We start from the raw sequence: 15,287 nt of genomic DNA, 5'->3' as shown, positions 1-15,287 counted from the left end.
GTGTGTTTACGTGTGTGTGCCGGGTTGCAATATTACATACATTTCTTACTAGGCTTAAAACACATAATCTAGCAAACAGGCCTAGGGCTCCAATTTCACATACAATTCAATGACTCAACCACAGAAGATGACTGTCTCCATGCCAACCTTTTGACTGTCTTCCCCATTCACTTGCCCTCTACTCGTTTGGTCCTATAACGCCATCCTCACTATCAGTTAGAGCCCAGAGAGAGCAGGATGGCCAAGGGTAACGTTCTCTGATCAAAAGGATTTAATCTCCGGCATGCAGGGGAAAGCACACAGCCGCACGATGGAAATACTGTACGTATCTCCTGTTTTAGGAAACCAAGGATGAGAAGTCCTCGGCACAGAGGAACTATTTACAGTTCAAAATCTCATTTTCTTTCTTGGGTAACTGCAGAGTGTGGCTAGACATTTGGGGAGAAGTCTTGTGTGATGAATGTGCAGTTTTCTGTCAGAAGTGTTGAATTAAGGGAACACACGAGTCTCCTCTTGACGGGGGGTGGGGGGGGGGGTGACTGGGCAACACTGCATTTCTCCTGGCTCCGTCTGACAGGCTATGCATCTTCTCCTTCTGAACCAAATAAACTAACCCCCACGTATTTACATGAAGTCTCTTAAAAAGAGTTAGGGGAAGCCCGCGCCTCACTTCCCTGACCCAGCTTTAAACTTGCTAAAAGCCAAATGCTAAATGGTTGTGTCCTCCGGGGGAGCATCCTTTTCTGACAGGCATTAACCCAGAGGACCGTTCAGTTCCCAGGGGAAATTCCAACATGTTTTAAACTGAGCAGATTAACTTTCCGATTTTCCTTCCAACTGTTGTAAGTAGTTCCTGGTGACTTGGGCAAGAGTGTAAGGATGGCCTTGAGCAGGTATGAAGCATCAGTACTAGGAAAATGTCCCCTCCCTGCCGAAAGTCGTGTCTATCTATACCAAGGATGCCTTGTCTTAATAAGCATTATTAAATGATTATTGCATTACAACAAAGCAGGGCACGAAAAGGGGATACAATTCAAATATTTTTGCATTAGGCATGAACTTAGAAGACCTGGGTCTAGTCCATGCTATCCTAGCACAGGGACTGAAGTAAGAGAAGACCTAGGTTCAAGTCCCAGGTTTGCCACTTCCTTGCTCTGCGGTCTTGGCCAATTCACCTCCAATGTAAAATAGGGATAATGACACATGCTTCACAATGTTGATATGAGAATTAAGGAGAATAATACACACAAATACTCATGAACATGCCTGGAACACAATGAGGTTTTAATGAAAGCCTCATTTAATGTTCATTACTTTTATTATTTACTAAGTCACTCAACTTGTCAAGATCTCAGTCTCCTTATTATAAAACAGGGAAAGTAGGAAATCAGCATTGCTAATTCAGGAGATGTTCCAGCACCTCTAAGACTTGTCAGGTACTGCTGGAGGAGCTGAAATGTAAAGATAATAAAACTAGGTTCCTGTCTTCCCAAACTGCACAGTTTAGTATAGGTTTTGGAGAAAGAGGAGGAGAAACAGGCACAGATAGGAAATGAGAATTCTAATAGCATGTGAGAAGTGTTATCCTTTCAGTCTGAACACACTGAGAGAAAAGAATAGAGATCTGTCTGGGGGTCAGAATACAGGTCATGAAAGGTGTCAACGGAAAAGCAACATACAAGCTGGGACTTAGAGGATAAGCTGGCATTTACTAGTGGAAGTACCGCGGAAGCAGTGCAGGCCTAGCAAGAGGGGCTGGAAAGGTGCACTCGTGATAAGCGCCGCTCCCTGGCCTCATGTTCCGTCAGTGGGTTCCTGCTTCACTCTCATGGAGGGAGCAGTAGGCCAGGGATTTTCTGGTCCCTCTTATCATCTGTACTTAATCCTCCCCAGAGGAAGAGCAGCGATTTACCCAATGGTCCAGTTCTGGAAAAGAGCACTGGGAATGTACCCTTGGGCCCTTCTTGGCTCTCTCCAGACCCATTCTCTCCCACTGCTGCTGCACCATTAGGCAAGCAAACCTGGGTCCCACTCCTGGGGCTCACTGAACTTGAAGGAGGCAGGAGGCCAAGACTGCACAGTTAGCTGACTGTGGCAGACTACTAATTGCCTATCATAACATCCATTCTTATCTTCAACTTTTTACTAGAATACCAATTTTGAGGGTGGACATATTATTGCTCAGGATAAGACTATATTTCCTAGCCTCCCTTGAAGTTGTGTTAATTTAATTATGTAGAAAGTTCTGGCCAATGACATGTAAACAAAACTTCCGGAAAGTCTCCTTACAACTCTCTTTCCTGCTGCCCGGAATGTAGATGAAATGGCTGGAGCCCCAATAACTATCTTGGACAATGTGATAAACCCAAGGATGGAAGGCAAGTGCTAAGCATAATAGAGAAGAAACACTTAAGAGCATGGGTCCTTGACGACACTGTTGAATTATATACTAGTTCTGAAATGCCTGCTCCTTTTTGAGTTAAGTCACTGCAATATTAGGGTTTTTAGTTCTATTCAGCTAAGTCAAATCCAACTGATATGCTGGGGTTAGAGTTTTCTTTGTAGATCTGACTTTCCCCTTACTTAAGTCCCAACATCAGACCTGGGCTGGGGTAGGGAAATAACAATCCTGATTCTGGGTGTACATTCAATCCAGATTTTCTGACAACCCCCCGACTCTGTCAAAAAAAAAAAAATTAAGATGTTGATATTTTAATCCATTGCTGACTCCAATTTCTATTTCCCAACAGATTTAGAAATGATAAAGGCAGGGACTGATTAACATCAAAACACCTAGCGCTATCAAGGTACCAAAGGCCAAAGCTTGCTTAGAGAAGAGCGAGAAGCTCAGGATGAGGAGTAAAAGGTACTGCGGGGAAGTGTCGGGAGATGAGATCGATAAGGCAGTTGGGGACTGGGGCTTCCCTGGTAGCGCAGTGGTTGACAGTCCACCTGCCGATGCAGGGGACACAGGTTCGTGCCCCGGTCCGGTAAGATCCCACATGCCGCGGAGCGGCTGGGCCCGTGAGCCACGGCCGCTGAGCCTGCGCGTCCGGAGCCTGTGCTCCGCAACGGGCGAGGCCACAACAGCGAGAGGCCCGCGTACCGCAAAAAAAAAAAAAAAAAAAAAAAAAAGAAAAAAGTTGGGGACTGGATTACAAAGAACTCTGTGTTTTAAACTAAGGACCTTTGGCTTCATCCAACAGCAAGAGAGAACCATCAAAAGAGTTTTTTTTTTTTAAGGGAGTGGCATTGTTTGATTTAGGTTTTCTAAAGGTCATTGATAGTAACATGGAATGGTAAGATGCTCAAAGTAAGATGAATGAGGAAGTAAATATTTCAGACCTGATGAAGGATTTGTAACAAAGGCAATGGCAATGAATGGAGAGACATGAGATGTGAAGCTAGTAGAAAGTAGGAGGATGCCTGGGTCCTGATAACACAGTGGGGCTACCTGCCCCCTCAGGCTCTTCCCTACAGCGGGAGAAAAATAAGCCTCTATTTTGTTTAAACACCATCCTCTGTATTTTCTTTTATACGTAGGTGAATCCAATCCCTAACTGATGCAGGTGGATGATGACAGCGCAACTTAAAATAGGGAATATCTGAGGGAAATGAGGTTTGGGTAAAGGCAAGTTGGTTGCCACAGTTGAGAAGATGTTACCAGGCCCTGCGGAATATCCCTTTACATAGGAGTCAAACTTAAAAGCCATGGAAAGAATAAAATAAATGAGGCAGCCCAGGTGCCAGAAATATAATTAGACTTTGTATTTACTGAGTGATGATGTAAATAAGCACATAAAATTAACAGGTATGATACAGTAAACTAGATTTAAAATTCTAAATTGATTAAAACATTGAAAGATGGAAGTAATTAAAAAATGTATTTCCTAAGTCGTTACTCTTCTTATTTAGAACTGGAAACCTTTTCCTTTTTCTTTTTTTCTCCCTCCTTTCCCTTTCTCCCTCCCTCCCTCCCTCCCTCCCTTCTTTCTTTCTTTCACATCTCAGTTTCAGTATCTGGTCTTATATTTTGTATAATCATGTGAGGGATGTTATGGATTGACTTGTGTCACCCCCCAACTCGTAAGTTGATGCCCTAACCCCCAATGTGACTCTATTTGGAAATAGGGCTTTTAAAGAGGTAATTAAAGTTAAATGAGGTCATAAGGGTGGGGCTATGGTCCCATCAGATGGGTGTCCTTATAAGAAGAGGAAATGTGGATACACACAAAACACCAGGGATGCAGGTACACAGAAGAAAGGCCATGTGAGGACACAGTGAGAAGGTGGCCATCTGCAGACCAAGGAGAGAGGGGCTTCAGAAGAAACGAAATCTGCCAACACCTGATCAAGGACTTCTAGCCTCCCAAACAGTGAGAAAATGCATTTCTGTTGTTGAAGCCACTAGTCTGTGGTATTTTGTTACAGTAGCCCAAGAAAACTAACACAAGGTATAAAATTCAGCCTAGATTCCTTTCACTGAGAGTAATGTTTAACTTTTATTCAGTTGCATGATGAAAAAATAGGTCTTCACAAATGTAGGTACCTCTGAAAGTTGATGGACACTTGGTATAATAATTTTTACTTTTAGGGTAACTACACCTCAGATATTTGTAAAATTCGGATGCTCAATATTGTTTTTAGTACCACAATATGGTGCAGATAAATATCTTCCATGTGTAGCTCTTAATTCACATTCACTATTACTTTAGAAAAGTGATGCTGGTTCTTATTCATAAAGTTTAAAATCAGAGAATGGTTTTGAAAATCAATCTTCAACTCTACAATTTTGGGATTGTAGCTCCTGCCGTTACTTTTATTTTTGAAAGCCAATTTTAGCACAGGAGAGCGAGCCAGATAATTTCCTGCCAAATTTATTTCCTAAAGCCCCAATTTTGCTAAAAACGAGAAGATCAAATCATACATTTGTGTAACTATTTGTAATCGTTGTTGCCAAGAAATATTCAATGCATTTAGAGACTCTGTGGTTTCAAAATGGCAGAGCAAAGACAGATCTACCTTCTCTTAGAAATCATCTCAGAACAAAGAACAGAATGTAGAGTCCATCTCCAGCGAAACTAGAATATTGAACCATAATACACAGGGAAAGTTACCAAATCCCGTGAAAGACAAACGGGGTGTGGTGCTAAGGAGCCAAGAGGAGACACCTCTGACCAGAGATACTGGAGAAGGCCCAGTCCTCCAAAGCAGGGGCCGTGGCATGAGGCAAAACAAAAATGCTTTGTTTGGAACGCTAGAATGGATTGCGTTGACTGGTGGCAGGAAGCGCCCTAGAGCCAGGTTGGCACCAGGGAAAAGCCAGGGAGGCGGGCTGAGAGATACCTCCACACGTGCCACAGACTGCATGATGAGCCAGGCTGGCAGAGAGGAATTCTACATTGGTGGCAGCCTGCAGCTGCTGCCCTCTGCTGGCTGAGGAAGAACGCACTCATCACAGGTACCGTGAACCGGGGGTAAATTTTGCGCCCTTCCAATTTAGGAGAAAGTCATCTCATTTAAACGTAAGCAGTAATTTTAAAGTAACTGGCATAAGACATACACCAAGTTAATATTTAACCAAAGGAGAGAAGGCACAGAAAATGTGTTTGCCAGGGGCTGGGGAGCAGGAGGTGAGAGATGTGGGTCTAAGGGTGCAAACTTTCATTTATAAGATGAATAAGTTCTGGGGATGTAATGCACAGCCTGGTGATGATAGTTACTAGTACTGTATTGTATACATGATGCTAAGAAAGGAGACCTTAAGCCTTCTCACCAAACACACACACACATAAATGGTAACTATGCGAGGTGAGAGATGTGGTAATCAACTCGGTGGTAATCATTTCACAATATATATGTATACCAAATCTTATTACATTGTATACTTTAACTACATATAATTTTGTCAGTTACACCTCAATAAAGTTGAAAAAATAAACGCAAAAGAGAGAACTATCTAAAGAATACACATGACAGGATCAGACTGCCCGACTTAAGAGTCAAGAATTACAGACGTCACAAGAGCCTCACCGTCCACGAGTATGACAGTCCAGGTACCATCAATTTGTCAGTCTCCTCTTGTACTGACTGACCTTTGCAAACTCTAAGGAAAGCAATCATAGGGTTTTCTGAGAGTCTGAAGGAGGAATAAATAAGACAAGGGGGCCAAAAGCATAAGCTCTTGATAAGGCGGAGAGGCATGAACAGTATAAGAGTCAAGAGAATGGCGAGTGGACGAAGCTGGCCCAGAAGCAGACTAGAAAAGGTGTGCATCAATAGAACTGAGCGTCATCCCACTGCGAGACTTCCTGAAACACAGTCCTTCTTTCTCCACCGGGTTTGATTACTCCATCCTTTTTCCCTTTTCATTAACTAAGTAAAAATTCACTCTGTTGGTACTTGTTAATTGTCTGGCCCTTCAGCTGGGTAACCTCCTCCACAAGAATAAGGACCATACCTCTTTTGTCCAACATTGTATACCCATCATATATTGGCTTTTATTGTGCCAGTCATTACATATTTACTTAATGAAGGAATGGGGCAAGCTTGACATTTTGGACTAGAAGCAGAGAACAATAAGGAACATGGCTGCAGAGACATGAATTCCTAGCCCAAGGAGGAAGATGCGCATGATGGAGGTACAACATCCTACTGGGAATGGAGCAACTATTATAGATTTAAAGGTAAAAGTCTTCTTGAGATATGGTAGAGAGAGTGTGCTGAGAGACTGTGCAGACCAGAAAGGCAGAAAGATAATCTACATCTCACAACATGATACATCACAGGGGAAAACAGGTACGGTTCTAGGCCTTCCTTTAAAAAGTCAACTTCATGGGCCTCCCTGGTGGCGCAGTGGGTAAGAATCCACCTGCCAATGCAGGGGACATGGGTTCGAGTGCTGGTCCGGGAAGATCCCACATGCCGCCGAGCAACTAAGCCTGTGCGCCACAACTACTGAGCCTGCGCTCTAGAGCCCGCGAGCCACAACTACTGAAGCCCACACGCCTAGAGCCCGTGCTCCGCAACAAGAGAAGCCATTGCAATGAGAAGCCCGTGCACCGCAATGAAGAGTAGCCCCTGCTCGCTGCAACTACAGAAAGCCTGCATGCAGCAATGAAGACCCAACACAGCCAAAAATAAATAAATAAAATTAAATAAATTTATAAAAAAAAAGTCAACTTCACAAGCACTATCTGGAGAAATAGAGAGAATTTTTGACACACTTCATCTTAACGGTGCTAAGTATCGTTAAGAAGGAAACATATTTTTAAAAGAAGCATTTAGCTTATACTCTGTCTCCAATCTAATATTTTTTGTGTGTTTATATTGTGTTAGTGAGGTTTACCTTTTCATATAGGTTATACTTCGTCCCATGAAGATGATGTTTGTGAAGAAAGAACTACAATATACTTTAATATACTATGATTACAACTCTCTAATGATGCACATTGGGGGAAACCCCTACACGTTTCCATGAAAAGTTGGGAAGAGGCAGGAATAAATGGGGTCACAAATCTTTGGGCTCATCTCTTTGCACATCCTCTGTCCTCCTCATTCCATCTTTGTGGAAAGCTTACTAAAAAAGTAAGACAATGCGGCCGGTCTTCAGTGACCCAATTTACTGTGTGGTTTGCCTCATATTAAACTGTGCTCGAAGGACAACTTCTGGATCCAACACTTGGACGGCAGTAGGTCTAATGGGGGCCTGCTAGTGTTGGATAGATGTTCACAACTTATTAGCATTAAGGAGGAGGAGATGAAAGGCCACCATATTCACTGTGTTCACTATGGTTACACTGATGCAGACACAAGTCAAATAAAGATACTCTTTTCACGGAGCAGAAGGTGGATCTTTGAGAAACCTGAGTTTCACCAATGACAAATTTCCTGTACCCCACGGCTAGGACATACCTTGATTCCCGTAGCTGCCTTCTATTCCTGAGCCATCCCACGAGTCCACGGCACTGTCCACGCTGGGCACAGTGGAGGGGTATGTATCGGTGAGTTTGCCTGGCTTCTGTGCTGGAGACGGGTCCTCCACGTCTCCCAGGTCACTCAGGTGGCTGGCAATGGGGAACTTCTTGGGACTTGATGCTGACTGGGCTTTAAAGACAGAAAAGGAGCTTAAGTACTACAGAAAATTTAAATACAAAGATATGCCAACACTCCCTGGCTGTTTATTTCCCGAGAAACAAACACGTAGACATTTGCACATTCTTTAAGGGAAGGAAATGCACTGCAAATCCTTAATTGTGGCTTTCAACCCACTCACCATCTGTCTGCTTCTTAATTTTCAAGGTGACAGTCTCTCCTGCCATCTGTAACAAATGGATGGCTTCACTCAGAGGCTTCCCTTTCAAGCTGCTGCTATTGATGGCTAGGATTCGGTCTCCTATGTGGATCGCGCCAGTTCTGAAACACCAAATAATAATAGGAAAGGTAGAAATAATCCCTGAATGCTACTGAATAGAAATTCCCTGATATACTTTATTTATTCATAATAATAAAGACTTGAGGGCTTCCCTGGTGGCGCAGTGGTTGAGAGTCTGCCTGCCAATGCGGGTTCGTGCCCTGGTCCAGGAGGATCCCACATGCCGCAGAGTGGCTGGGCCCATGAGCCATGGCCACTGAGCCTGTGCTCCGCAACGGGAGAGGCCATAGCAGTGAGAGGCCCGCGTACCACAAAAAAAAAAAAAAAAAAAAAGAGTTGGCAAGGGTCCCTAAAAGTCACTCCTTGCCTTCTCCTGAGCAATGTTACAAGATAACTGCGTCTATTGTGAATTACTTTTTAGTTTCAAATAAAATCAGAAAAAATGTTTTAATTAGTATTTAAAATGGACTTGTGGTCTGTTTAAATTCCAGGAAGGCTGAGTCATTTGATAACCCTCTTAAAAATCCCAAGGAAACGAGCAAAGTGGGACAATCCCTGTAGTGATGTTTAGCAAGGAGCAGTCCTTTCTACGGACTTAGAAGTGTTGAACACAATCAGTCAGCATCCCAGCTTACCAGAAGCAAGGTTTAGACACAAGACCCTGGTGTGGCAGGCCCCCCGCCACCCCCCAGTGGTGATTCCAAGAATTGAAAAAGGCTGAACTCAGGAATCAGTTTTGTCTTTTTTTTTTTTGCCGCACTGCGCGACTTGCAGGAGCTCAGTTCCCTGACCAGGGATCGAGCCTGTGTCCCCTGCAGTGGAAGCGTGGAGTCCTAACTACTGGACCGCCAGGGAAGTCCCAGGAATCAATTTGAATCCAACTCTGTCACCTACCAGCTGTGTGACCTGGGTACCTTATTTTCATCTCTCTAGGTGTCAGTTTCCTCATCACTAGAATGGGGATAGTCATCTCACAGGGAAGCTCTGAGGGCTAAGTAGGAAAACACATGTAAAAGGACTTAACATCCTGCTTGAAATGTGGAAAAGGAAAATTAATTTACTGAGCAATAGATAAACCTTTGATCTTTTCCCTTCTCGTCCCATTCTCACCCGATTCTGAACCAGCAGACTGGAATTTACGATTCCGATGTGCACCATATCTGTCTTTGTTTGAAAGCACAGGATGCGGGAGGAGCAGACTCACAGCAGTCAAACTCAGGAAAGGTTTAAACACTCAGATCTCTCCACCTGGGTTGAAGGATGTAGAGTGGGAATCCCATATGCTAGCCTCTGGGGTGCTGGCTCACTTGAAATATCCCGAGTGAAGGAAGCCCAGCTCACAGCCTGCTTGTGACTGAGTGGTCCGACCCCAGGTTGCTTTGGGGTCGGTGGGCAGCGGTGCTGGGCAGCAGCAAGTGGGGCCATGGAGGTGAAACCGGGTCACACAGATTATGAGGGGCTGCCTAACAAGTCTACCGATGCATCTACTCTCAAGGAATTTTTTTTTCCTTTAAAAAAAAAAAAAAAGAGAGAGATCAATTCATTCTTCCATAAAGAGTCTCCAGGGAGTGCCCTGGAGGTCCAGTGGTTAGGACTTGGTGCTTTCACTGACGTGGCCTGGGTTCAATCCCTGGTCGGGGAACTAAGATCCCACAACTGTGTGACAGCACGGCCAAAAAAAACACAACAGTCTCCAGTTTATGAAAGAGCCATGCTGTAAGCCATAGAACACTTGACCAGGAGGTTGCTGAATCAGATCAATATTAACCTTTTCCTCATTGTCTTAACAGAGAAACCTAGGACAGGGGGACACCTGAAGAATACCGTATCATAGGTGTCTCTGTTAATATCAGAATATGAAATTCCAACAGGGCAGCCTTTTTTGAGCTGCCTCGGTGCCCTCACCTGACAGATGAGGATGTTGGATGAGCTGATTTCTAAGGTACCTTGCAGCTCCAAAATTCTGTGATGCTATATCTCTGTTTTGCAAACCAGTGTCTTCAAGTGTCAGCATGAACAGTGTGTGTGCACTCCTGAGCTAGGTTACTGGAGGACAGATCAGGTTATGGGGTTTGGAATATGTCCTACAACGTGTCTTGGAAAGAAATACAGTAAAATGGGGGTGGGGTGCATGCCAATGGAGACAAATTGCCGAAGGAACAAATGGGCATTCCAAATTTCAAGATGTTATTAAGTCACTGCACTGTTTCCTGAAATCTTTGAAGACAAAGTTTCTGTCACCCTCTCAGCCGCTAAGCCCCGGTACCTGTCAGGTAACAGAGGCTCAGGAAATGTTTGCTGAATTGAATTGGACAAGCCTTTTAACCTCCTTGAACTTTTAGTCTCCTCTTCTCAAAATGGACACAATATAAATTTACCTCTAGTCAATTGTGGTCGGTTTACACATTTCTGGAGACTAATATCAGTGCTAAGCCCAGGACACTTTTAACTGCCTATAACATGCCCCTCAAAATCAAGTCAGAGCTCTGCCTGAGAGTTTTCAAGCTCTAAAATCAATCCTTTGTGCAGAGTTGAAAAAGTCAACAGATAACCAAGCAGGAGAGGGGAGCATGTTTTTATGTGGCTGTGAGGAAGGAAACCCATTTCAGACAGGTGATTGTAGAAGTTGCTTCGAATGTTACCTTTCAGCTAACCCTCCTTTGGTGAGGCTTGAAATGATTATAGGATCAAAAGGCTCTTCAGTTCCTGAAATCGTGATGCCAAGGGGCCCCCCGTAGCGCTTCAGCTCCACGGTGTAAATAATTGCTCCGGAACTTTCTTGCTCATCTGCAATAAATGCCAACGAGTCGTAATTGGTTTCTTCGGAAGAAGCAGAGTAAAAAGACACATATATTCACACATAAAACAAGAAATTCAAAACATCATCATCAAAGCACTGTGTCTCAAAAAATAATTATTTTGGGAAGTAGCATTTCCTTAGTAGGATATACCATTCCAATACAGGGATGTAGTTGTTATCAGTGTCAGGGAAGGGGTTCTCTGCCTGATGACTTATGTTTTAAATCTGTGAGCGAGCTTCCCAGCCGGCACTGCGGGCCCTTTAGACAATGTCCCTGCCTAGCACAGTGCTTGCCCAGCATTTTGTGAGTGTGCCACAAATATCCGTGGACTGAACACACCGCTGAGGAGGCGATATGGGTGGAGAGAGTCACATAGTAAACAGAGACTGGGCTCCGCAATTTCTATTTTCAGGCTTTACAGGCAAGCTAACTCTCAATATAGAAAAGTTGATTTAACTCACGGTTGGAGCAAACTTTAATATATGCATGGTTAAGTGGGGCTTGGAAATCTGGAATCCCTTACCTATTGGTCCTCTGTGTCTTAAAATGTGAATCTTATTCACAAAATCTGTGAATCTTATTCACAAATACACAGACAGTAAAACAGACGTTTGAATGATTATCTCTCCGCTGTTCTTGAGACTAGGAGCCATGTAAGTTACATTTCAGTAGCACATGCCAGGTTGCCACACTCTTGTGAGCTAAGTTTCACCATTTAATGTTCCTATGAAGGAAAACATTTGTGAGTGTGGTCTGCCTAAAGCATTGGCTTGAAAGATGTCATGGGACACCTTTCGCACGGTTGGGTATTTTGACTGCATCAAAGTTGCAAACATGGAGTCTCAGAATTCAAAGGGTTTTATTTGCTTATGACATGCTGAAAGTTCTTGAGCATTTCTTGCTTTATTCCTTGGGCCTGGGAGCTGTGAGTGGTTAAGGAGTTGTTCATTGCTGTACCTAAGGATACAATGAAATGGTCCAGTAGATACTTGAACAAAACAGTCAGTTTTTATAGTCAGGCTGTATCGTGGAGAAGCATTAATACAGTCACATTTCTGTAATGAACAGCTGTTCATTTATGATATGAGACCCTAAACTAAGGAGAAATAGAAAAGCCTGAATTAACAATTCAATTATCTGTGTGTGCGGTGAAGAATTATAATGAATATAAAATGAAACGTCTATAGAGAAATGTAGGAAGCGATGTGTCCTTTCCTGCCAGCACTTACTTCACTTCTGGCCACAGGTTGGGAGCTCTGGGACGTACCCATTGCCTCCACTCCCTCAGTGGAGGAAGAAGAAGCTCCATACATAGAGAATAAAGACCATCTACCACACACTGGAATGCTTAAATCAACATCCTAGGGTATAAACATCTTCAACATTAGACTCAAATTTATACTGGCAGCTGAGAATCCTCCACATCAAGGCTTGAACGGCTCTGTTTCATGGTTTACACACTTCTTCCAGGGTTCTACTTTAGTTGTGGTCAACAGGCTGGTGATGGGCTGCCAAGCAGCTGCTGAGAGAAGCGCCAGGATGCAGAGTAACCAAAAATGGAGGGACAGTCAAAAGTCTAACTTTTTCTACACTGTGATAGATCATCACCTGTCAGAACTGCCTTTGACATTAATGAATAGGGTATTACTGGACAGATTACATGTATTTTGCAGTCTGTGCCACCAACTATATCCTGCATAAAATTCTAGGTGAGTCATTTGATTAGTAAACCTTGATATAGTTAAGTGTTAGTTACCGCTGGGCACTCTACTGGCCATTCAGCGTGGGTGTGTGTGCCAGTGGGAAGACCCTGCCCTTTTATCGCCCTAAGTGTGAGCACTGCCTTGTCAATGGGCACCAAGCGTTCTGGATGTGGCCATCAGCTCTTTATGGGAGTTGTGGGAAATGGCAGTTACCAAGTACATGGAACCCAGCTGCCCAGAACCCAGGAACCTGTGGGAAGCTTCAGTGGAAACTTTAGTCTAGATGAAAACCACCATTGGCCCATAGGAAGGTGAACTGGGGTGCAGTCCCATTCACCAGGAGAAGGGGGAGAAATTGGTTCCAGCTAGCTCATTCTTCAGGTAACCCAGAGTGAGTGCCCTGTGTTATTTCTGGACAGTTTTGCAACTTGCACCTAAGATGACAAAATAACGCCAGAATGGAGTAAACTGGTTTAGGATGGTTTCAGGCCACTTTATGTAGGAACATTTAAAATTAGGCAGCTGAGGTGTCCCAATAACAACAGGCAATCGTTAGGGACTCAATGAGTTTAAATAGTGGTGAGATGCAAATCAAGAAAATGGCTGTATATTAATGAAGAAGTGATGCTATATTTAGATTATGACAAAAATGTCGTTGATTTCTGATTCCTTCAACAAATAAAGAACTTGGAAACAAAAACGAGAATGGGTAAATTTATGAGACATTACAACCAAAAGCAATGAATACTTCTTTTTGGATCCTAATTCAAACCAACTGTTTTTTAAAAACCTGTCTATCTATCCATGTATATGAAAACCAGGGAGATGGGAACATTGAGTACATATTTGAGGAGATTAAGAATTATTGCTAATATTTTGGGGCTTCCCTGGTGGCATAGTTAAGAATGTGCCTGCCAATGCAGGGGACACGGATTTGAGCCCTGGTCCAGGAAAATCCCACATGCCGCAGAGCAACTGAGCCTGTGCGCCACAACTACTGAGCCTGCGTTCTAGAGCCCGAGAGCCACAACTACTGAAGCCCACGCACCTAGAGCCCGTGCTCTGCAACAAGAGAAGCCACCGCAACGAGAAGGCTGCGCACCGCAGTGAGGAGTAGCCCCGACTCGCCGCAACTAGAGAAAGCCCACGTGCGGCAACAAAGACACAATGCAGCCAAAAATAAATAAACAAATAAATAAATAAGTAAATAAATTAAAAAAAAGAATTATTGCTAATATTTAAAATTGTGATGATATTTATGTATTTTAGAAGTTTTTTATAAGAGTATTGTTTAGGGATACACTAATAATATTTGCAAGATGCAATGATATGATGTCTGGAATTTCTTCAGAATAATTCAGTGTGTGGGTGGGGTACGGAAATTAGGGTGGGAGTAGATCTGAAGCAAGACTGATTCTAAGTTGCTAACTGTTGATGCTAGGTGATGTGGGCTGGTTCATTACACCATCTTTCTCTATTTTTAAATATATTTTCATAGTAATTTTTTAAAAAGAAAAAATATTAATTCCCTTAGAAAACCCTACGTGGATGCCTTGAGTAAAGAGACATTTAATTAGTTTTGCTTCCATACTCTCTTAGCTGATGATGGCTTCCCGTACACTGTCTCGTCCAGACCCCATGACCCATCTGCCCACCAGGCAGGGTTCCCAGAGCATCCTACTGCCATGTGCTCTTGAGGAGGCCCCATGTCAGCTCTGCCCAGTTGTTCACAGCAATGGTCTCTTCCTAAATTGTTTTCCTACTTCAGATCCAGACTTTGTCCCTCTCTCCCACATCTATTTTCACCAGTCCTGCCAACACTGAATTCCGTCTCTTTTCTTCCCAGAATACCCTGAAAGCATAAATCTGAGCATGTTACTCTCTTCCTTGAAGCTTTCCGTTAGGTCCCAGATTTCTGAAGAATAAAGCGCAACCCCTTGGCATGAACAGGGCTGGAGGCTCTGTCTTTCACTATCCTTTCCCATCCCAATCCAATCTAATTCTCTCCCCACTGAACGACCTGTGGTCCATTTAAAAACGCTTTGTTCACATCTTTAACCTTGCACATGTTACTCCCTGGAAGCAGACGTCTTTCCTCTGCCGGAGAATTTCTACTCTTCCTTTAAAACTTGGCTCAGATGTCTTATATCTCTGGAAGCCTTCCTGGCTCCTCAGCTGAGACTAGAGACCTTTCCTATGAGATCCTACAGCTCCTGTGTATTTCTCTAGTGTTTCTCAACTTCTTTAAAAAAAAAATTATTGTCTCCTCTCCTCCCATCAAGAAGAAAAATTAAATTTAGATTCTCCCTAATGAGAGAAATTAAATACGAGGGAATAAGAGTCAGTCAGGTAGGGTTGAGCTTTGGAGGGTCACAAACTATTGTAATGTAATATCTAAGATTCTTTGCT

At 43.3% G+C, this 15,287-nt stretch overlaps 1 protein-coding gene across 4 annotated transcripts in view; it reads right to left on the bottom strand.

Annotated features, from left to right (window-relative positions):
* Positions 1-15,287, bottom strand: part of GRIP1 (glutamate receptor interacting protein 1) — a 702,730-nt gene that overhangs the window by 42,349 nt on the left and 645,094 nt on the right. For all 4 annotated transcript variants that reach the window (XM_032645739.1, XM_032645736.1, XM_032645737.1 and 1 more), the window contains 3 exons: positions 11,017-11,161; positions 8,276-8,415; positions 7,915-8,106 (listed from right to left, as the gene is read on the bottom strand). In XM_032645739.1, the coding sequence (XP_032501630.1) occupies positions 7,915-8,106; positions 8,276-8,415; positions 11,017-11,161 (477 nt within the window). The remainder of the gene's footprint in view (positions 1-7,914; positions 8,107-8,275; positions 8,416-11,016; positions 11,162-15,287) is intronic.

Source organism: Phocoena sinus, chromosome 10 (genome assembly GCF_008692025.1).
Source record: "Phocoena sinus isolate mPhoSin1 chromosome 10, mPhoSin1.pri, whole genome shotgun sequence".
Classification (NCBI taxonomy): domain Eukaryota; kingdom Metazoa; phylum Chordata; class Mammalia; order Artiodactyla; family Phocoenidae; genus Phocoena; species Phocoena sinus.
This window is presented reverse-complemented; position numbering and strand designations above follow the sequence as displayed.